The sequence below is a fragment of the Geotrypetes seraphini genome, chromosome 9 (genome assembly GCF_902459505.1).
Source record: "Geotrypetes seraphini chromosome 9, aGeoSer1.1, whole genome shotgun sequence".
Lineage (NCBI taxonomy): Eukaryota > Metazoa > Chordata > Amphibia > Gymnophiona > Dermophiidae > Geotrypetes > Geotrypetes seraphini.
This window is the reverse complement of record NC_047092.1, coordinates 46,009,161-46,033,533: the sequence shown is the minus strand read 5'-3', so window position 1 is coordinate 46,033,533 and position 24,373 is coordinate 46,009,161. Positions and strand designations below refer to the sequence as shown.

General features: G+C 43.2%; 1 protein-coding gene across 3 annotated transcripts in view; it reads left to right on the top strand.

The window, feature by feature from the left end:
• PLXNB2 (plexin B2) overlaps window positions 1–23,586 on the top strand; it is a 621,264-nt gene extending 597,678 nt beyond the window's left edge. For all 3 annotated transcript variants that reach the window (XM_033959733.1, XM_033959732.1, XM_033959731.1), the window contains 2 exons: window positions 4,707–4,781; window positions 21,694–23,586. In XM_033959733.1, the coding sequence (XP_033815624.1) occupies window positions 4,707–4,781; window positions 21,694–21,798 (180 nt within the window). In that variant the 3' untranslated portion in view covers window positions 21,799–23,586. The remainder of the gene's footprint in view (window positions 1–4,706; window positions 4,782–21,693) is intronic.
• The last annotated feature ends 787 nt before the right edge of the window (window positions 23,587–24,373 follow it).

Sequence of the window (24,373 nt, the reverse complement as noted above, 5' to 3'; positions counted from 1 at the left end):
GGGGGGCTTGGTGCAGAGCCAGCAATAATTTTGGAAGGGGGTGTATTGTTAGCTTGAATATAAACCGAGACACCCATTTTTGGGCCAATGTTTTAAATCCCGGTTTATATTAGAGTATATACGGAAAGTGAAAAACTATTTTCTCCTATTTTAAAAATATTACTATGCAGCTTCATGAGGTGTTCCCTAGTTTTGAAAGGTACATAATTGACCTCTCATACCTCCCCTCAAGTGACCCTTCTGCAAACTGAAGAACCCCCTCTTTAACCTTTCCTCATACTGTTGGAATTAGTTTGTTACAAAACCTATTACACTGCATTAACTTGGTAATTTTGTGTCCTCCTGTCTCTCTTTTCTCTTTTACATTGTTTCATTTTATAGTTTGTTTTTTTTTGTTCAAGGACATGATTTATTTTGCACTTCTCTTTTTCTAAATAATATAAAGACGGTTCTGTTGTGAAAAATAAAGAAATTAAATTTCTTAACCCAAGAAAGGCTATAAATAAGCTGGTGAGAATTATTTCTAAGTTTTGGTTTGTAAATTTGCATCTAGGGTAAAACCACTTTGTTTCCGCTGTAGCTAGAGATTTTGTTTTTCCAGTATCAAGTAATTCGAACTAGTTCCAGCTTTTATAAAGCAGCCATGTAGAATGTATTAAATACAGCAATACAGTTATGTTGAAAAATATAGACCTACTTGGTACTGGACTCTACCTGTCATGGAGCAAGATAGCACAAAGCCAAATTTCCTTTATGAGTAACAGGATTTCCAGGCACAATGATAACTTTCCTGACTGAGACCCAAATGAAGGGTTAGCGTTAGGGAAGTTACATTGGGACACATACCATAGGGAAACTTAGGCCTGTGCAAAGCCAAAGGAAGCATAGGTTGGCAGGCTTGATGTCTCCTTCCCAAATTTATGCCCTGGGCCCTAGCTTGTCTGCCATAAGAATTGCCGCTGCTGGGTCAGACCAGTGGTCCATCTTGCCCAGGAGTCCGCTCACGCAGCGGCCCTTAGGTCAAAGACCAGTGCTCTAATTGAGTCCAGCCTCACCTGCGTACGTTCCAGTTTAGCAGGAACTCGTCCAACTTTGTATTGAATCCCTGGAGGGTGTTTTCCCCTATAACAGACTCCGGAAGAGCGTTCCAGTTGTCTTCCACTCTCTGGGTGAAGAAGAACTTCCTTACGTGTAGTTTTCAGATTCTGCCTAGGGATGTATCTGCCGGTAAAATATACGGTGTAGGATGGGCTGGGGAGGGCATCAATGGGAACTCCACTAACTTGGAACATGAGGACGTTACTGGCCAGACTTTACGGTAGATATCCTGCAAACAATGGGATGGTTGGATAAGCTGGGGTGAGTTTAGACGGCAGCTTCAACTATTGGAAACTAGGACAATACCAGGTGGACTTTAGCCTATGTCCCAGAAATATCAAAAAAGAGAAGTTATTTAATCATGTATTTTTAATGAGAATAATTAATGGGCAGAATGGATGAACTATTCAGAGCTTTATAATCTACTACTACCATTTATCACTTATATAATTCTGGAAGGCGTACGCAGCGCTGTACATTTTTACATGTATAGATGGTCCCTTCTCGGAAGAGCTTACAATCTAACTTGGACAGACAGACATGACATATAGGGTTGGGGATGCAGAACCTAAGGTGTGAGGAGTTAGGAGCTGAAAGCACTCTCAAAGAGGTGGGCTTTTAACCAGGCCTTGAACACTGCCAGATGGAGCTCGCCATAGGGATTCGGGCAGCTTGTTCCAAGCATATAGCGCAGCAAGGCAGAAGGGACGGAGTTTGGAGTTGGCAGCCAAAGAGAAGGGCACAGAAAGTTGGGATTTACCAGCTCAGCAGAGCTTACGGGGGGGATCATAGGGGGGAGGATAAGTGAAGAGAGATGGTGAGGGGCAGCTGAGTTGAGTGCATTTTTGTAGGTCAGTAAGAGGAGTTTGAATTGTATTCGGAAACGGATGGGAAGCCAATGAAGTGACTTTAGGAGAGGGGAAACGTGAGTAAAGTGGCTCTCCCAGAATATGAATCATGCAGCCAAATTCTGGACGGATTTATCTACTGTCACTTACTATGTGTGTATTTACAGAATTGCACTTAAGTAGACTTTTATGGCCTGATTCTATAAACCGTGGCTAACTTGTAGGTGCCACTCTGCACAGTTGTCAATCGTGCCTATTGGCACCTAGTGACACCTAAGTAGAGAATGACACGGTGACAAAATTCATCACCGTTCCCGTCCCCGCGGGAAACCATCTTCATGTCATTCTTTAAAGAGAGAGGGAAGAATCAGAGTATGAATGGCCACAACCACTGACCCACAAGCTTTGCTTTGAAGAATGCTGGTGTAGAAGGATTGAAGTTGAAACAGACACTACAGAATGACAGTCTCTGGTATCCAGAGCAGATACTGTGATGTCACAATGCTTCATTCCACCAGTGCCTAAGAACCAATCACATCAATGATGTCACAATGGTTTCATTATCCTTGGCTCACATAAGAATCAGAGTATGAATGGACACAGCCACTGACCCGCTAGCTTTGCTTTGAAGAATGCTGGTGTAGAAGGATTGAGGTTGAAATAGACACTAGAAAATGACATGGGATTATTTCCCGCGGTTATCCGCGGTGATGGGAACGGTGATGAATTTTGTCACCGTGTCATTCTCTACACTTAAGTGAACCACACCTATTGTCCACCTCTAACTACGCCTATTTTTCAGGTAGGCAGCGCAGGTGTCGGAGGGCACCTCGGCTTGGGTGTCACCAGGTGCCACGCGGAAATCTGCACCCAACCTAAATTGGTCATTAAAATAATATGTTTTTTTTTAATCGGGTTTCAACAGTGTGGTCAATTAACACACCATTTAAGCCAATTAAAAACAATTAGGTTGTGTGCAGAACTAATGCTGGCCTTTACAAAGCTGCGGTAGAGGTTTCTACCGCAAACCAGTGAGGTAAATTGTCCGACGCTCATAAAATTCCTATGAGCATTAGAACATTTATTTTGCCGGCCCACAGTAGAAACTTCTGTGGCTTTTTTAACTAAGGCTTTGCTAGGCTTCCGTGATTAGTAGGCCTATCCTAGGCACCATTTATAGAATCAGGCCCTTGGCTTTTATGTGCACTTGTGCACATGCTGCTGTTCTAAACATTTTTTGCATGATTTTGCTGATTTATAGACACACCTCCATTACCCCTGTTTGAGCCCCCCAATATCTCTCTTTACTTATCTCCCCCTATGCTCCTCCCCGTGAACTCCATTCATTGGGCAAGCCCCTCTTATCTGCGCCCTTCTCTTCCACTGCCAACTCCAGACTCCGTCCCTTCTTTCTTGCGGCGCCGTAGCCTGGAACAGGCTGCCTGAATCAATACATCACGCTCCGTCCCTGGCAGTGTTCAAATCCAAGCTGAAGGCCCACTTTTTTGAAACTGCTTTCAACTCTTAACTCCCACTCACTGCTGTCAGATACCTAGACCCCACTGTATCATTTCCTCTACCATTATCTCCCCAACCCTGAAATGTCCTGTCTAAATTAGATTGTCAGCTCTTCTGAGCAGGGACTGTCTATTGTATGTTAAAATATGCAACGCTGCACACGCCTTTCAGCGCTATAGAAATAATAAATAGTAGTAGCAGTACTGTTACGTGGATTTTGGAGGACTTCTGCTTTACCAACTGCATCTATTTCATTAGACATTCAAATCTAATTGAATTAGAATCCATGGAGGGGGGCACCAAAAAGGGAATTAGATGGCCGAGTACTGCTTGAGTGCCTGGGAGCAGTGTTGGGACAATTCAGTACATGTTTCTTTATTCATTCTGCTTTGTGGCCCACAGTGCTCTGTGAACATCAGCTAAAACAGCCAATTGTCCAAGGATAGTAATAAGGATTGGCCATGTAGCCCTGGGATAGGCACTTTCTCACACAGGCTCATATCACGCAAATATAAAATCATTTTGAAGTGCTGTATGAACACATCATGTATCTGTAAAGTCATAACATGAAAATTATTGTACAATTCACATTTTTAGTAAAGTTGGTGCATTGTTTGATTTATTTTTTTGTTGTTGTTAGCATTAGCAGTTAAAATGATTGTGAATCATTCAGTACATTTTTTTTTCTAGCCACAAAGGTGTCGGTAATCAAATATCAAGCCATTTCTTCAGGAGTGGGGTGAGGGACCCACCCCACAGTAGCCAGGCTCCCTGTAACCTGCCGCAGAAGCCATGAAAAGGCAACGAGGAGTGCGCAGAGCCTGAGCTCTTTTAGTAATTCTTGGGGAGCCATGGGTCATTTTTGTCACGCAGTGGAAAAAAGTGTCGGTGCTCAGTACCCCTGAGTACCCCCTCCAGAAAGACCTGGAATAATTAGAAAACCAGTTATTGTGTTGGATGTGAATTTATAGTGGAACATGGCCTTACTCGGAAATATGAGACTGTGGTGGAGAAACATGGTTCACACAGATGTCAGCGGAAATGAGAAAGACTTGATCACTTTAACACACTCATTGAAATGGGGTGATTGGTAGCTCAGCATGGTTCTGTTTCTCTTTTGTGGTGGCTCAGCGTGACTTTTAACATTAGCAAAAGCTATTAACGTGAAGCAACTAGCCTGTAAGAGGACGTCACGGTTCAGTAGTTCTACCAGGGTTTTGACATTTATGTTTTGTTTTGCAGGCTCATACAGAATCATTAAATACACTAGTGGCACTACATCAGTTATACCAGTATACTAACAAATATTATGATGAGGTAAGGAATTGATTTACTGTGGTTCGTTTAAGCAACCTGGGCCTGTTCATGATGATTTGGTAACCTCAAGGGCAAAAGAGCATGTATATGCAAATGTTTTCTGGCTTCCTCTCATAACATTGTCATCACCTGTACTTCGACCTCAAAGTCAGAGGTAGAATGTGCAGATGAACTTTTCCCTCCCAGAGCTACCAATAATTTCAGTAATTGGTCTACTACAAAATAGTGGCCCCTTGTCAGCCTGGCTTAAATATGGCTATTACAATATAACTATGTCTATAAATGCTCAGAACCAATTAAGGTAGAGAAATCACAACCGGGAACTAGCCCTCTTGGTCAATCACAGCATTTAAAGAATGCGTTGCTGATGTGCTCAACGTGTGAAATACTTAACAAAACTGATTAGTGATTGAACACTTAACTGAAGGAGTCTTGAAAGGTTTGCGGGTCCTGAGCATTTATAGACATATTAGTTATTTTGTAATATTATGGGTGATCATGGTACATTCAAGCCAGTTTGGAGATTTTGATCCACCCGAAGAGATATATTTATCCCAGTTGACGATTTTGGGGAACTTAACTCAAATCCTTGCCCTTTTGAGTAAGTTTATTGGCATGACAATTTTACACATCTATGCAAAGTAATTCTTTATAGTGAATAAAGAAAATAGTGGTAAAAAACAACTTGAAAAATAGTATTACTAACGGTGAAATAAGTTGCAGAGTACAGAGAAGATGATAACAGACAGGTCCCAAGTTCTGGTGCTGGTCCATATCATTCTAACAGATCTTCAGTTTTCCATTTAAGGTTCCTAAATCTGATCTATTTACAAGGATGACAAAGAATAAATGTTTATTTACATATGTTCCTCCGCCTTTTGTACATAATTCAAAAGAAGGTGTAATAAAAAACAACAACCAAACAGTACACCATAAAACAATAAAATCAATATAATTACAGAAAACAAATGGTTCCTGCCCCTTTCCCAAGACAGCAATTCAATTATATCATTATCCTTTCTTAAATAGCCAGACTGACTAGCATCTGCAAGTTAATTAATAAGTCTGTTTTTTAAATGCATTCACCTCGGTTTACGAGTACCGCGGTTTACGAGTGTTTTGCAAGACGAGCAAAACATTTTGTAAAATCTGCGACTCGTAAACCGAGCTTGACTCGCTATACAAGCGTGTCCCAAATAAGGGTGTCCAACCTGCTGCCCTGTGCGGCCCACTCGAGGGCAATGTGTTTGTTCCCTCTGCCGCTCCTGGGATGATTGCCTTTTTGCCGGCTCCCTCCTCCTTGCTGTGGTGTTCACTCGGGGCAGTGGGCGGCAGCTCCTGCATGCCTCCTGCTGCTGGCCCGGAGACGTTCCCTCTGATGTTGCGACGTCAGAGGGAGGGCTTCCGGGTCGGCTGCGGGGGGCATGCAGGAGCTGCCGCCGGCGGCCCCAAACGAACACCACAGTAAGGCAAGAAGGCAATCATCCAGAGGCGGCAGAAGGGGGGCTTCCGGGTTGGCTGCAGGGGGCACGTGGGAACCGCTACCCGTGGCTTTAAACAAGCACTGTGGCAAGAAGGAGGAGAAAGCCGGCACAAAGGTAGGCACCCACGGCACAAAACAAACAAAAAAGAAGGTTGGTTGGTTCGGCTGTGGAAAGAGCCCCAGTTCTATCATGTTTATGTCGGTTGCTGGCAGCCGTAGCAACGAATCGTCTGAGTCTCCATTATATCCTATGGGGAACTTTGCTTTGATAAACGAGCGTTTTGGATTACGAGCATGCTCCTGGAATGGATTATGCTCGTAAACCAAGGTACCACTGTATATTCCTTTAATTTAGAAATTCGACAACAGGGTTAAAAAGGCAGATATTCAATAAAGAATACAATTCCCAGCTTCCATCAAACAGAGAGAAGGGTGTATAGTAAGGAAGCACATGAGCTGGAGGGGAGAGGTTAGAACACAACACAGCCTCATATGAACAAAACACTTTACAGAAAGTTAACTTGGCTTACTTCAGCCAAGTAGTACAGGCATCGGGCCTTTCTCCACAGCTCTGCCCTCAGCTGATGTCTAGGGAAAAATCAGGAGTTCGCTTCTCTCTTAGATCCCAGGTTCAATCATATATTCTCCCTGTCTGAGGATTGCCCCTGTGACTCAACAGGACTCAGCAGTAGTTTCTGCACTACTGGGCCAGCGCCCTCTGCTGCCCAGTGATAGAATAGCATCATTACTGAGGGAGAATCTCTGACTCTTTTACAGGTGGAAACACAGAAAGGTATTAAATCAGTCTTTTACAGGGGGCCAGCACCCTCTGCCGCCCAATGATAGAATAGCATCATTACTGAGGGAGAATCCCTGACTCTTTTACAGGGGGAAGCACAGAAAGGTATTAAATCGGTCTAAAAGAGCATGAAAACCAAAACAAAAGTGCATCCCTCTGAATCCTACACACAGTAATATAGTTTACTATCAAAAAGAAATTGCCTTCATGTTTTACACATTTATACCCTGAAGGAAATTTTCATGAGCCTGGTTTTTTCTCAGAGGGCATGACAGACAAAAGAAATACCAAATTAAAACACATTTTACCTTTGTCTTTGTTAATGAACATTATTGGTTTCACTCTATATTTTATTGGCCATTATTTTAGAAACATCCGTGAATAAATAGCAGTTTTTATTTATTTATTTAATGTGTTCCCATCTCCCAAAAGAGCTCAGTATGGATTACATGTGTATATCGTGTACATATGCTGTTTACAGATTGATAGCTCCACCATGTAGAGATTTCAAGGGTTGTGGCATGGGTGGGGCTAAAATCTGGATACCTATTCTTCATTGTACCAAAAAAACATGTGTATGGGGGGGAAGAATTCCCATGTTGGGCTTTATTCTCGCTTAAACGTATGCATAGATTTTAAAATATTCATTTCAACCTGGACTTCTGCTATTTAACATTTCTTTAGCACTGATAGACATATGCAGCACTGCACAACCCCATATTTGAGACTGTCCCTTCTCAGTAGAATTTACAATCTAAATTAATTTAGTCATTCTCCTTAATCCCATGAGGTTTATTTATATCTCCAAAATGAAACCAAGCTTGCAGCCTCACTACTTACTTGGTGGTACTCAGGTGCATAATCATCTCTCCAATTTGGGGGGCTCTGGAGGACAACATATTCCTCCTCTCTCTGCCTCCTGTGGGTAGTCATGCAATTTTTTTCTCTCTCTCACCTCCTATGGGTCTGGTGTGTCTCTCCTTCCCCCCCCCTCCCATGGACTAGCATCTCGTTCGCATTCCCCCACCTCACACACTGCCGCTGCAACTCTCCTGCATCAGTTTTTAAAACATCTGTGCCTCTTGCCAGCCCCACTTGTCTTTCTCCACAACTTGGAGAGAGAGAGCTTCCAGGACCAGCAAGAGTTATGGCTGCCTTGAGAGCTGACACGGGAGAACTGTAGCGGCAGCGTATGAGGTGGGGGAAAGTGAACGAGATGCCAAACCATGGGGAGGAAGGAAGGGAGAGAGACACCAGTCTGCAAAAGTTATGGGGTGGGGGGAGCCTGGTGGCACTTACACATGCAAATTTGTAAAATGGTGCAGATATATGCGTACATATAGTCAGTTAGACGTAGACATTGTAAAATCACCATGTGTACATGCTGCCATCTCCATATGGAAGCTGTCAGGTCTCTGCCATACATTTTTTTCAACATGTATCTTTGTTATATGGCTGCTTCCACTGAACAAGCTAGCAAATAACATGGGCACTCCAGCAGGTATTTCAGAAAAGACAGTAAGCAGATCCTGAATTAAGCATTTCCTAACATCTCCTATCTGTGCAAAATGGATCTCCACAGGTGTAGTGTTCTTCACTAAGATTTTAAACAGGTTTTTCCCCTTTTTTAAAAGCAGGCAGACGGTATTTAAGTATAAAACAGAAATGATTAAAGAGCCCTTAATAGAAAGTAAAAGCTTAAAAAATTATTCAGATAAAAATAGACCAATCAATAAAATCTTCAACTTACTCCAGTTGAGGACTGGGCTAATGAAGTTCTCTCAGCCAATAATCAATGTCCTTATTGTATTTAAGGCCTAATGAAAACTTGTAAACTGCATTACGGACCAAGTGAAAATTTGGGAAAATGCCTACATACAAATCATAATAATTAACCAGCCTCAATGTAATTAAGACATGAAAGTAGTATTTTTTTTTTTTCAGCGTAAACGATTTATATTGAATATACAAAATAAAGGTACAGGTGTCTGGAAAATAGAGAGCTGGTCTGGTTTTTGTAGTTTCAAGTCATTTTGACCCCTCTCATTTAGAGTAAGGCTCTTATCTTTAGTAGTACAAGCAAACATCATTCAGCATAAACGTTGTCAGAACATCCCTGTTCTTTAACTACCCCTTCCCCAGAACCTTATATTATGTGAGCAACAAATAAATCTCCTCTTTTACTAAGCCTGATAGTGTGGACTGACACGTTAAATGCTCCGACGCCCATAGGGATTGAAAGGACATCGGAGCATTTACTGCGTGGCACTCTCTCCTGTGGCTTAGTAAAAGGGGACCAAAGGGAGAAGTATCCATGGATAAACATTAGAAGGCAGAAAAGAGACCATGACAGTTCTTAAATAGTACCTCTTCCCCCCCCCCACCTCCCCCTCCCCAATTCAGTCAACGGATAACAGTCCATCTGAGCTAAATCGTAGGCTAAGACCTTTTGAACTCTATCCAACCTAAACATCTCTCTACCAGAAACAAGATAATTCTCACCATGCAGTACGAGAAGTTTAGATTCATAACCTCCCTTGACAATCTGCATACCCCGTTTCTACCCCCATGACTCCCCCACCCCTATTAAATACCCCACTTAAATAGTTTTCTTTTTATCCAGAAAGTGGCTGAGTTGATGGATCTGCTTTAGTTGAGCAGAACAATTTCTTGTTGCTGCTCCAGTTTGTAAAAGCTGATTCAAAAGTGGGTCAATAATTCCCAAACTAGGTACGTGGGAGAGAAATAAACCCTCATGAGCTGAAGGGAATGAACTTATATTTAACACAGTAGAGGAACTGAGCCAGCGTATCTTTCCTTTTTAATCAAAGGGTAGTAGCATACAGTTGACCAGAAAGGTCTGACAGCTGTAAAGCATCAGCATATATCAGAAATAAATGTCAAAGTTTTTAATAACATTGGCCAAAGGCCTCAAGGAGTTATTAAACAGTGTGGAGGATAAAGTAGACCACCAAGGAACTCTGTTATATAATGCCCAAGACACTGAGAAAAAAAAAATTATAACCCTTCATGAAGATCTGAAGAGAGCCAAAACCAAACCTATCTGTCAATGCCTAGATCCGATAAATGAGCTAAAAGTATTTTGAATAGCAACATTCCAGAGCTGAGATTGTGATGTCATAATGTCTCATTCCACCAATGCCTAAGAGCCATCCTCATCAGTGATGTCACAATGGCTTCTTATCCTTTACTTGACTCACATAAGAATCAGAGTATGAATGGGCGCAGCCACTGACCCTCAAGCCTTGCATTGAAGAATGCTGGTGTAAAATGACTGAGGTTTAGATAGACGCTAAAGAATGACACTTAATTGTTTCCCGCAGGAACAGGAATGATGCTGAATTTTATCACTATGTCATTCTCTAATTAGAATTCATATTCAGCAGCTCATGCTGGTTCCACTGGACTTAGAAAGCACAATGTAACCTGGTAGGAACCACTTCTGCCTAGTTAACCATGCTGAATATCATTGCCATGTGAGAGCGATTAGGAATTGGGTGCATCTGCTGAACCGTGTACCGTGGATATATTGACAGCAGAAATCCCAGCTTAACATCCACAGCCCCTACCCAGCAAATGCAATCACTAGATTATAAGGCTGGGACTCGGTCCTGCAAAGTTTTATTATTAAAGCAATGGTCAGAATAAAAACTGCAGGCTTAGAAATGAGGAAAATTAACAACGGTTTATGAACAGTGTGTTTAAGCTTCCAATTATCACTTAACTCTATTTTTTAACTTATGGCAGTAATGTTTGAGTTGGCGCAGCTGCAAGACCTTGAAACCCAAAGAAAAGCCTCTTAGATTCATCTGTTCATTTAATCTATTTGTCTGTGTTTGCTTAAAAAAAAATGAAACCAAAGGTTAGAATTTCTTCTGGGAGAAATGAGTGTTCTAGAGATGAAAGCTTTTTAGTTGGATGTGAGCCACGGAGTTTGTACAGATGGAAAAACATTTATTTTGAGTGCTTTAGGTAAAGCAAAAAAAAAAAAAAAAACAACCCAAGTGACTTCTTGTTTTTCTACTTTAGAAAGGACATTGAGTAGACCGGTTAGAGCAAAATGTAACAGGTCTATCAATCAGTAGTGAAAGTTTCTAGACAGAGAAACATTAGGCTAGCATGACTCCTAATCCTTGGGCCTAAAACACTTGGCAATGGCACTTCAGCAACCAGGTCAGAGCACATCTTTCTGTGTAACTCAGCACTTCAAGTCTCTTATTCATGTTGTGCCTACATACACCCTAATAATTTAGTAAAATTCTTAACATAAGAACATAAGCAATGCCTCTGCTGGATCAGACCTGAGGTCCATTGTGCCCAGCAGTCTGCTCACGCGGTGGCCCAACAGGTCCAGGACCTGTGCAGTAATCCTCTATCTATACCCCTCTATACCCTTTTCCAGCAGGAAATTATCCAATCCTTTCTTGAACCCCAGTACCTTACTCTGCCCTATTACGCTCTCTGGAAGCGCATTCCAGGTGTCCACCACACGTTGGGTAAAGAAGAACTTCCTAGCATTCGTTTTGAATCTGTCCCCTTTCAACTTTTCCGAATGCCCTCTTGTTCTTTTATTATTCGAAAGTTTGAAGAATCTGTCCCTCTCTACTCTTTCTATGCCCTTCATGATCTTGTAAGTCTCTATCATATCCCCTCTAAGTCTCCTCTTCTCCAGGGAAAAGAGACCCAGTTTCTCCAATCTCTCAGCATATGAAAGGTTTTCCATCCTCTTTATCAGATGCGTCGCTCTCCTCTGAACCCTCTCAAGTAACGCCATGTCCTTCTTAAGGTACGGCGACCAATATTGGACGCAGTACTCCAGATGCGGATGCGCCATCGCCCAATACAATGGCAGGATAACTTATTTCGTTCTGGTTGTAATGCCCTTCTTGATTATGCCTAGCATTCTGTTTGCCTTCTTAGCGGCCGCTGCGCACTGTGCCGTCAGCTTCATTGTCATGTCCACCATTACCCCCAAGTCCCTTTCTTGGGTACTCTCATTTAATAACATTCCTCCCGTCATATAGTTGTACCTCGGGTTTCTGTTTCCCACATGTAATACTTTACATTTCTCAACGTTGAACTTCATCTGCCAGAAGAAAAATGTATCCTGATCAGTAGAATTGATGTTTCCATTGACCATTTGAGTTCAGAAGTTGTGGGGAAGTAGAAGGATCCAAGTGCAATTCCTAAACAGGCAGAGATCATCTTGGAAGGATTCAGTGAAAAATTTTTCTTGATCTCTAGAGCGTGTGTGAAACGAAAAAAAAAAAAAAAAAAATCATCCAATTTAAAGCCGGAGTTGGGAGTTATGTAATCTCTAATTACATCTAAACTAAGGGCTCCTTTTATCAAGGCGCGCTATGGGGGTTAGCGCGTCGGACATTTCATCACGCGCTAACCCCCGCGGCAGCCTAAAATCCTAACGCCTCGTCAATGGAGGTATTAGGTACTGGCGCTGCAGGCAGTTTAACGCGCAGTATTCTGTGTGTTAAACCGCTACCGTGCCTTTGTAAAAGGACCCCTAAATGTAGCAATTACTAGAAGAAAGATTTGCAACTCTTGAACCAAAGTTTCAATGTCTCCATCAGGCTCCTCGGAATTAAAGCAAAATCTGAGATGCTGGCATCTTCCCCCCCCCCCCCATCTCCATCTTGAAATTGGACAAGAAATTGCTTTTCCACATAAGCATATTAATGAGTGTCTTTCTCCAGTAGTTAGAAATTATTGACTATAGTTCAAATAAATTATTCTCTGTTCTAGGGATAAGGAGCCCTCCATTGATTGGTCAATTTCAGCTACAGTGCCTGTAAATGTTCTCATATTTTTGTATATTCACATTCTGCTGTCTAAAAAATATGATTCAAGATGCTTATAAGAATGAATTTTCTCATGGTATATTTTCAAAGTGAAAGAACAATTTTAGAAACCTTCAAAGAATAATTAAGAATAAGAAATTAAACAGTCTCGACTATATATACCTTTGCATCCTTTGTCAAAGCAAAACAAAATTATCAGCATTTCAAACAAGGCCTGTAATAGTCTAAATAGATGAGCATAAATATAAAAATACAGATGTCAATCCCAATCACCACTAAACATAAATATATATCACAAAAGATGTTAGCAAAACCATAAATAACGTGAAATGAAATAAATAATACATTTCTTAAGAGGATAGCGTAGCTGGTTTTAAGAAAGGTTTGGGCAATTTCCTGGAGGAAAAGTCCATAGTCTGTTATTGGATTCTTTTGGGATTCTAGAATCTTGGTACTCTTTGGGGTTCCGGAATCTTGCTTACTCTGAGATAATGGAATGTTGCTACTCCTTGGGATTTGGCCAAGTACTAGTGACCTGGGTTGGCCACCGTGAAGACGGGCTACTGGGCTTGATGGACCTTTGGTCTTACCCAGCAAGGCTGTTCTTATACACTTATCCCGTTCTGTGCCTGCTGATGCAGGTCAACTACTGATGCTTTAATCATCACTTCACAGAAAGGATGGTGAATTTGTGGAACGAGCCAAAACCTGTATCTGAATTCAAGAAAGCTTGGAGCAAGTACATAGTATCTCTAAGGGAGAGGAAGAGATAGTAGATGACTTAAGAGGGGCAGACTGGATAGGCCATATGGTTTATATCTGCCTTGAAGGTGAGGAGTAGCCTAGTGGTAGAGCTGCTGCCCTTCACCCATAGGTTGTGGGATCGAATCCCAGTGCTGGAATCAACTAACCCCACAGATAAGTTCTCTTGAAGGATTCCTCAGCTTTAGAAAAGCAATAAAAACATACCTATTCACCTAACCCCCCACAACTGATAGACTACAAAGAAATGTATATTGAAACAAGATCCTCCATATGTGTCATCTTAGGATAAAAAGTTGTATTGCTAAATCTTATATTGTAACTGTGACAGTTTTAACCTGTAAACTGTATATTACAGATATGGGTATTAAATCCCTAGTATGTGTCATGTTAGGACAAAATCTTGTATAAAACGGAAAAAAATTTGTTGTACTATAAGTATGACAGTATATACCGTATTTTCACGCATATAACGCGCGCGTTATACGCGTTTTTACCTACCGCGCATACCCCTCGCGCGTTATATGCGTGAGCGCGGTATACAAAAGTTTTAAAACATAGTTCCCGCCCGACGCCCGATTCACCCCCCCCAGCAGGACCGCTCGCACCCCCACCCCGAACGACCGCTCGCACGCGCTCCCACCCGCACCCGCATCCACGATCGGAGCAAGAGGGAGCCCAAGCCCTCTTGCCCGGCCGACTCCCCGACGTCCGATACATCCCCCCCCCCCCGGCAGGACCACTCGCACCCCCACCCCGAAGGACCGCCGACTTCCTGACAATATCGGGCCAGAAGGGAGCCCAAACCCTCCTGGCCACGGCGACCCCCTAACCCCACCCCGCACTACATTACGGGCAGGAGGGATCCCAGGCCCTCCTGCCCTCGACGCAAACCCCCCTCCCCCCCCCAATGACTGCCCCCCCCCAAGAACCTCCGACCGCCCCCCAGCCGACCCGCGATCCCCCTGGCGACCCCCACCCCCCTTCCCCGTACCTTTGGTAGTTGGCCGGACAGACGGGAGCCAAACCCGCCTGTCCGGCAGGCAGCCAACGAAGGAATGAGGCCGGATTGGCCCATCCATCCTAAAGCTCCGCCTACTGGTGGGGCCTAAGGCGCGTGGGCCAATCAGAATAGGCCCTGCAGCCTTAGGTCCCACCTGGGGGCGCGGCCTGAGGCACATGGGCCCAACCCGACCATGTGCCTCAGGCCGCGCCCCCAGGTGGGACCTAAGGCTCCAGGGCCTATTCTGATTGGCCCACGCGCCTTAGGCCCCACCAGTAGGCGGAGCTTTAGGATGGATGGGCCAATCCGGCCTCATTCCTTTGTTGGCTGCCTGCCGGACAGGCGGGTTTGGCTCCCGTCTGTCCGGCCAACTACCAAAGGTACGGGGAAGGGGGGTGGGGGGGTCGCCAGTGGGGTCGCGGGTCGGCTGGGGGGGCGGTCGGAGGTTCTTGGGGGGGTCGGTCGTTGGGGGGGGGGGGGGTTTGCGTCGAGGGCAGGGGGGCCTGGGATCCCTCCTGCCCGTAATGTAGTGCGGGGGGGGGTTAGGGGGTCGCCGTGGCCAGGAGGGTTTGGGCTCCCTTCTGGCCCAACTACCAAAGGTACGGGGAAGGGGGGTGGGGGGGTCGTGGGGGTCGCCAGGGGGGTCGCGGGTCGGGTGGGGGGGCGATCGGAGGTTCTTGGGGGGGGCGGTCATTGGGGGGAGGGGGGTTTGCGTCAAGGGCAGGAGGGCCTGGGATCCCTCCTGCCCGTAATGTAGTGCGGGGTGGGGTTAGGGGGTCGCCGTGGCCAGGAGGATTTGGGCTCCCTCCTGGCCCGATATTGTTGGGGAGTCGGCGGTCCTTCGGGGGGAGGGATGTATCGGACGTCGGGGGGGGGGGCATCAGGCTTTCAGGATGGGGACAGACCTTCAAGGGGGGACAGTGCACGGAAGTCAGGGGGGGTGAACGGAGAGTCGGGACAGCGCACGGAAAGTCAGGGCGGGCGAAAGGAGCGTCGGGCAGCATGCGCGGTATACCCGTGAGCGCGGTATACCAAAGTTTTTGTACATATCATCGTGATTTCTGCGCGCTATACCCGTGTGCGCGTTTTATACGGGTGCGCTTTATTTGCGTGAAAATACGGTAGTATACCACTTATTCTGAAAAGTGCAATTAGTGTCTTACAGCCATCATTCTTCCAAACCTTACACTATTGGCCTCAGAATTGGAGCCTACGCACAGTTGCAAAGTCACAAACTGGAATAATCAGCAGGCAGGCATTAGCTGTGGCATTAGCTGTTTGGTGAACAAAACAAAGGCATGTCTGTGAATGAAGATGGCTTAAGAAAAAGAGCACAAAGCATTTTAAGAATGAAGACTGCTTGAGATAAGTTCTCTTTTGTCAATTTTTTTCAATATAACGAACAAGTGCACGCTAGAAAATTGATAAATAGATATAGACACAGAAAAAAATACTGCTAAGTAATGAAATGAAAATCTTGAAAAAATATATAATAAACTGATAAAAAAAATGTGTAAAAAAAAGCAAATAGATGAATATTATTAATCCCTGTGGCTGATGACTGGAGCAAGGAACAGAAACACTACGCTGATTATTCCAGTTTGTGATTTTGCAACAGTGCATAGGCTCCAATTCTGAGGCCAATAGTGTAAGGTTTGGAAGAATAATGGCTGTAAGACACTAATTGCACTTTTCAGAATAAGTGGTATATTATATATTGTGTGATTCGTGATATCTAAACTACTTGGGTTAGTTGTTTTAGGTTGTGTACTATAAGTATGGCCAATGTAACCTGTTGACCTGTAACCCGTCCTGAGCTCCTTGGGGGTGACGGGATAGAAAACGAATTTAAAAAATTTGCATGCACTGCTTCTTCTGCATGCAAATTTCTCTCATGCATATTCAGTGCAGATATCCAGAAAATCTGACCGACTGACAGGTTCCCCCAAGCAGTGGTGGAATAAAGCGGAAGGGGTGGACCGCCCTGGGTGCCACTTTGGTGGGGGCGCCAGCGCCCCTCCTCCTCTCCACCCCGCCTCTTCCCACTCCTCTCACCACATGCTCGCCCCCACCTCCCCCTGCACCTTCCCATCCCCCGTACTTCTGGTTGTTCACCACCGCGAGCGACAACTTCAACGTGTTCCTCGTGACCACGTCGTCTCTCCCGCTGACATCACTTTCCGGGCGTTGCACATAGGAAGTGACGTCGGAGGGAGAGCCGACAAGGTCAAGAGGAGCCCATTGAAGCTCTTGTTGCTTGTGGCGGCGAATAGCTAGAGGTATGGGGGAAGGGGGCGCACGCAGGCAGAGGGGAATGGGGGGCGGGGTAGGGATGCCACCACCCTGGACGCATCTCACCCTCGCTATGCCACTGTCCCCAGGATTCCACGTAGAAGGCAGGTTTGTGAACCACTGCTACAGGGCAAAGTAGGTGCCTACTTTCTTTTATGGAATACTAGCCTGACTAGATGATGTACATTAATGGGCATAAGCCATAGAGCTAGTGTAAGTGCACATACCTAAATGCAGCAGGCGCCTACATATCATATCACATATGAGTACAATAATACCTCGGAATCCGAACTCCCCAGAACTCGAACAACTTAGAATCCGAACTATTTTTCTTATTAAATTTTGCCCTGGAATCCGAACACTGCTTTAGAATCCAAACATACTGGAACTGCAAGCGTTGCTCAGCCCAAAGCTTCCCCCTCTGACGCAGCTTCCTGTTTCCACCTGGGCAGTTTGCGTCAGAGGGAAGCTTTGGGCTGAACACCGCTTGCAGTTGCCATGGTCGATCTTGCTATCTGTGCCGGTGGGGTGGGGTGATCTTGCTGTCTATGCCGGGTGGGGGGGCCCGATCTTGCTGTCTATGCCGGTTGGGGGGTCCCGATCTTGCTGTCTATGCCGGTTGGAGGGGGGCCGATCTTGCTATCTATGCCGGTTGGGGGAGCCGATCTTGCTATCTGTGCCAGTGAGGGGGGGGGCCCGATCTTGCTGTCTATGCCGGTTGGGGGAGGCCCAATCTTGCTGTCTATGCCACAGCGCATTGTTCCTGCACAGCCCTCAGGCCATCTATATTAGCAATGTGTCCAGCGGAAAATAAGAGCAAGAGGACCAAGGAACGGATTAATCCAGTTTTTATTATTATCAATGGGAAAAATTGTCGTGGAACTCGAACAGGGTTCTGGAATGGATTAAGTTCTGATTCCGAGGTACCACTGTATTTTATAAGTTATGCGCATGAATGGGAGCTTTGCATATCTCCCACAATGCTCCATGCTATGCTATGCAAATTAAGCAACTATTTGCAGACTAGTTCATGGGTGGTGCGCCGACACACACACATATGCTAGCATTCTAAACATTTACGCATGTAACCTGTACAGAAATGTTAGCATTTAGGTCATTGACTTGCCCCTTAATGTTTTGTCTGCTTCCTTTCATTATGAATGTGAATTTGAAATCCACTTTGAACATAAATTTGCTGGGCAGGCTATAAATTGATAAAATAAATAATTTTGATTTGTGCTTTTTAGGCAGCAGAGTGTGAACGTTTTACAAGGGTATAAATATCTTTAAGAGGCACTTTATATGTAAATAAGATACTCGATGGTTTATTAAGCCAACATACATAACAGTTATGCAAGACATTGGTCTTTCACAATTAGAGTATTACAGTAGACTCGTGGAAAAATGGATGACAAATCACAAACTGAAGCTGAACTCGGATAAAACCAAATTCTTACTGCTAGAAAAGGACAAAAAACCATCCTTAACTGAATTGGAAGCAAATGCAACCAAATACCCAATACTGACCACGCTCAAAATTCTGGGAGTACTGATAGACAGAGGCTGCACAATGCAACCACAAATAAACAAAACTACCCAAAAAGCATTCTTCACCATGCGCAACCTACGAAAAATAAGAAAATACTTTGACAAAGAACAATAGAGGATCATAGTCCAATCCCTTGTGCTAGGACTAGTTGACTACTGCAACATCCTCTCTCTACCATGTCCCACCAACATGATTAAACAACTACAGACCGTTCAGAACACAGCTCTCAGACTTATCTACTCACTTGGAAAATTTGACCATATCACCAATGCCTATCTAGACTCACACTGGCTACCAATACGAGCAAGAATCCAATTCAAATTATACTGTCTACTATTTAAAGTAGCAAACGGAACTGCACCCACCTACCTAAACAATCGCCTAAACCGAAACCGCTCACCCAGAATAAGGAGAACCCAGATCCAATTCACATACCCTCCACTCAAAGGTACTCGATGCAAGAAAATATATGACAACCTCCTAGCGACGCAGGCAGCGAAACCTGACCCCTCCATCTCCAAGCTGCTGACCGCAACAACTGACTACAAAGCGTTCCGAAAAGATATCAAAACACTACTATTCAAAAAACACATCCCATCAAGCTAATCACCCCCCTATTCCCATCCCTTCTGCAGACTCCCCGTGAACTTACCTCTTCTCTAGTAACACCCATTCAATGTCTCTAAACTGATTCCTCAATATATAACCGGACTAGTTTTCTTCTAAAGTATGGTAACCTACCAGATAGGTCTCCTTAATGTCTCAACATGTCCAGAAATCACAATATGTAACCTGAAACCAGTTTTCTTCTATGTAATGTAATCTCCTGGAAATGTCCAGCTATCTTCAAGTGTAATCCGCTTAGAACCGCAAGGTACAGGCGGAATACAAATTACTAATGTAATGTAATATTTCTGGGGGATCACATCGGTAAGTTGCAAAATGTTCATAATTCATCAGTACAATTCATTGCCAGAAGGGCATGTAGGAAAGACTATCCCTATTGCAGTGCTTCTCAGTCCTCTCCTGGAGGCACACCTAGCCAGTTGGGATTTCAGAACAATGAATATGCATAAAGTAGATTTGAATACAATTGGTGTTTGGTGTATGCAAATCTGTAGCATGCTCATTCATTATGGTAATCCTGAAAAGCCGACTGGTTGGGTGTGCCTCAAGGAGAGGGTTGAGAAGCATTTTTTCTATTGCAGTTTTTTCTCAACTTGGTCCTGTAGTACCCCTGCGCCAGTCGGGTTTTGAGGATATCCACAATGAATATGCATAAACTTGATTTGCATACACTGCCTCCATTGTAAGCAAATTTCTTTCATACATATTCATTGTCGATATCCTGACAACCTGACTGGCAAGGGGGTACTCCAGGACTTGAGTTGAAAAACACTGTTCTATTGTAAAGCTCATCCACTGGCTTCTTACTACATTGGGTTTAAGATTCTCACTCCTTTATTTCAAATTTTATTAAGGGGAAATCCATTATTTTATTTACATAGTAGAGTCCCAATTTAACTAGCATGTTTTGGATTACCCAACGGTTAGTAAACTGGGGTTAGTCCCCTCCTTCTCTCCTGAATATTGGGCCACTATCTACAACTCACTGAATCCCTCCTTTCCCCCCAGCCCCTGAACAGTAGCAGCAGTATATCCTTCAACCCCCACTCCAATGTCTTCTCTTCTCAAACAGTAGCAGCTGCACATCCCAGACACCCTCCCCCAAAAGTGCCTTCTCACCTACCCACCTACCTCCAGACTATTTTATAGTTCCAAATTTATTACAATTTTGATATACCGCACATCAGATAAAAAACTAAATAATAAATTTTTAAAAATCTCATTCAGGGATTAACAAAAAGACGCAATATGATACTCAAGGAACATAAGGAAGAAATATAATATGTCATTAGAAAAGAAAACAAAGGTCAACGCAGGAATTGCTGCTTCCACAACCTCTAGCTATTTCGAAATTGGAAACAGTATGGGTGAGACAGTCACTAGAGGTTGTGGTAGCCATTTTGAAAGCGGTGCCAGCCTGGGGACTATAACAGTTACAAGACGTCCGGATTTCCCCGGGCATGTCCTCCTTTACGAGGACATGTCTGGGGGTCCGGATGGCTTTTCAAAACCCAGCGCTTTGTCCAGGTTTTGAAACGCTTCCAGCTAGCAGCATCTGTGTATGTGTGGATGCGATGAGGTGACATCACACGCATGTATGTGATGTCATCACATCACAACAGCACATGCGCGGGTGCCCTACCGACAAGCGAACAGGTTCAGGGGGGGGCGGGGATGAGGTCAGAACGAGGCCGTGCCATGGGTCCGGATTTTCATTCCGGAAAATCTGGTAACCCTAGACCAGGGCTGCCCAAGTCCGGTCCTCGAGATCTACTGGCAGGCCAGGTTTTCAGGATATCCGCAATGAATATGCATGTGAGAGATTTGCATACCAAGAAGGCAATGCAGGCAAATCTCTCTCATGCATATTCATTGCGGATATCCAGAAAACCTGGCCTGCCAGTAGATCTCGAGGACCGGACTTGGGCAGCCCTGCCCTAGACTATAAAGTGGGCCCATGGATAGGTAGGGGAGGTAGCACTTTTGGAGGATTTCTGAGAGGTGCCGGTTGCTTCTGCTTGGGAATGGAGGGAGGAATGCAGCTAGTGTGGCAGTAGTGCCCTGACATTTCTGGATTATCTGAATATTTTGGCTGGCAACCTGTTGGTCCCATTTTATGTTAGATAATCAGGACTCTACTGTATTTGTTTCACATCTTTTCATTGGTAGCCTGTGTATTGCCTTGACTAAAGAAAATGTCTTACTAGGAACTGTGTCGGGTCCCTTGATTGGTAAAAGGGTTTGCATATAATTATTTTATCACAATAAATTTTGCCTATGTCTTGTACAGATCTGCAGTTTTGTTTTGTTTGCTCTCGGTTGGTTTTTTACTGCAGTTTAGGTGGGACCTCCCTTTTCTCTTTGTTTTGTTACTAGGAACTGTTCATTTTTGTGCAGATGTCTAACTTGTGAAATAAAAATATGGAAAATTCCTCCATTTATTGGCATTTAAGAATTTTAATACTATGGGTTTATTTTAAGTATTTGTGTGAGGTGGGGAGCTTTTATCGGTTTGCTATGTGTTTATATTTCACTGGAGTTGTTTTTTTATCTTTGTCAGATCATCAATGCGTTGGAGGAAGACCCTGCCGCACAACGGATGCAGCTTGCCTTCCGGCTGCAACAGATCGCTGCCGCACTGGAGAACAAAGTGACCGACCTCTGACAGTGCATGTTTCAGCCCTGATAATCAAGATGTTTAAATTCTTTCTCCTTGACAGAGGAGTTACGTAGTGTTATATTTTTAATGTACAATTCAATTTTTTTTATAAAAAAAAAAAAAAGCAAAAACAAAAATTTTCCATTGCAATACAATGTAAAATTTTTTTCTTTTTTTCTGTTTTTTTTTTTTACTGTAAATTGTCTTAATCAAAAATGATTGTGTGTGTGAACTTTTAAAAGTGAGGGCAGAGCAGACTCCAAAGGAGACGCATTCAATGAACTGAGATATGAATATTTTTAGAAATCGTTATGCAATCGACACTAAATGCTTCAGAATCTCAAACATTAGCAATATTTGTACTAAGAAATTAAAAATTGTCAGCCAAGTACCTGGAGAAAGTGCTGCAATATCTGGTTTCTGTTGCAATAGCTGGAAATACATGCCAGTGGTGTTGATTTTTCTGTCTCGCTGTGCAGTCATTCAGCACCTGCTGAGACAAATCCTTAATCCATTCCACAAGAAAGAAGTGTTATTTCATCTTCTTAAAACGTTATAAGCACATAGGACCCTTAACAGCACTATTTCTATCTTTGTATTGTGAGCTGCATTTTATTAAACACACACGCATTGTATATATACAGTATATATATATAATTTTGATAATGTGCCTTACTTGTACTAATTTGTGTGAGTCAGACATTGATTGTGTTTGTAAAAAAAAAAAAAAAAAATCAGGAAAATTTTATTTATGAATATATTGATTTTTTGGGGTGAAAAATTGTGACCAATAAGATACCTGTAATCAGTCGCTTATCAAAACTGTCGTCTGAAATGAACTTTCACTAGGTTTAGTGTCATGTACTGAAACCTTTCTTGAGAAAAGTTTTTTTTTCTTTGAAGAGAGTTAACTCATCATTGCCTGTCAAACATGGACAGTAAACTATGAAAGTTAAAAAGCCTTGCACTTGTTAATGAAAGACCACTAAATGGGATAAAATCTTCAGGCTCTGGTGTCCTGCTTGCCCCCTTACATCTGAACTGAAAAAATGGTACTCAGATGTGCTGTGTGCGTGTGTATTTGCAGAGTGGCCAAGGAGTAACAGTCTACGTGCACAATCTGATTGCTTTTATATTGTATGCTAAAAAAATCCTCTCTCTCTGTCGTCAATATGGTTCATTAAGCAGTGTAACACCAGGTGCTCTGTGTACATGTACTCTGCTGTTCTAAGGCCTTTAAGATTGGTCTGCCAAAAGCAGCGTATCTCTGGCTCTCACTGTTTTATGACATCAGCAAGTGTGTGTTTCAAGGACAACTGCCTGCTTAAAGTGGAAGAGATTTAAATTCTTCTAGCCGGGATCCCAGTGTTTTCCCTTCCCTCCACTCTGTCCCCAGCCTGCTGGAATTGGACTCGATGAACTTTATCCAAGTGTTGCTGGATCTCGCTGTTTTTCTGAAGTCACTGAAAAGGAGCAACAGCCTCATCACATCTGAGACTGAACTTATATGTTGCTCTCTGTGACTTAGTGCTTAAGAATAATGTTTTCTGAGCTCCAGTCCTTCCGACTTGAAAGATTTTTTTTTTTCATTTTCTCATGTCTTTAAGGAAGACAGCAAGCATCAATTCCGTGCTTCTCTCCCTCAGCATTCTAAGAGAAGCGGTCATAGTGATATATGTAAAACATATTTTGTATTCTTCAGATGTCCTATGAAGCAAACCCTGTGGTCTGAAAACATATGTGCAGCATATTTGAATAATTTTTATGTTAAATAAACTACATTAATTGCTATAATTGTGTATGCCCTATAATGGAAAACATTCCTAATCTTATGTTAAGATAACTCCCATTGCTGCTTAAGAGGGTATCATCGTGGTTGGTATAGCATGAAGTGGACATATTTTGAGAAAATAAGCCTTGGAGGTTTGTCGTTCTTGGAGTATATTTATCAACATGGGCTACCATTAAAGATAATATTTTATTGTTAACCCCAGTTATTAGTAGTTAGGTCTCAATGGGGCCTGTGCTAAAAGAGAACCAGTTCCTCGTAAAACATCTCTGAATGACAATGGGGGCAAATTTGTTCCTGTCCCCATGGGATCTCAATATCCCTGTCCCTGTGAATTCTATCCCTGTGCCATTCCTGTAAGCTCTGTCTTGAACATTTATGATTTTAAAGTGTTTGAGGCTTGTGCAGATGAGAGCAGAGAAAATTTGTCCCCATGAACCTTTATGTTTTATCAAAGTGTTAGAATTTTTACAACTTTTTGTGTATTTCTTTTAATCATTTTAAAGTTTGAAGGAATTTGAGACTGGGCTATATTTTAATGATAGGAAGAAGTCCTATGGTCCATTTTATGCATATTTGAGGGTACTTTTTTGTGTGTAATAATCTCATAGCTGGGTCAAACCTACAATTTAGTCTTCTAGCATTTTTGTAGATTCTCTACACCCTACTTTTAATGCTTTGGAGACCATGAACTTGAGTTCTTGGAATTTGGTTTTATCACTGTAATGATCTATTTTCTATATCTGGCTTAGGCCACCATTTATCAAGCCGCATTAGGTGTTTTTTTTTATT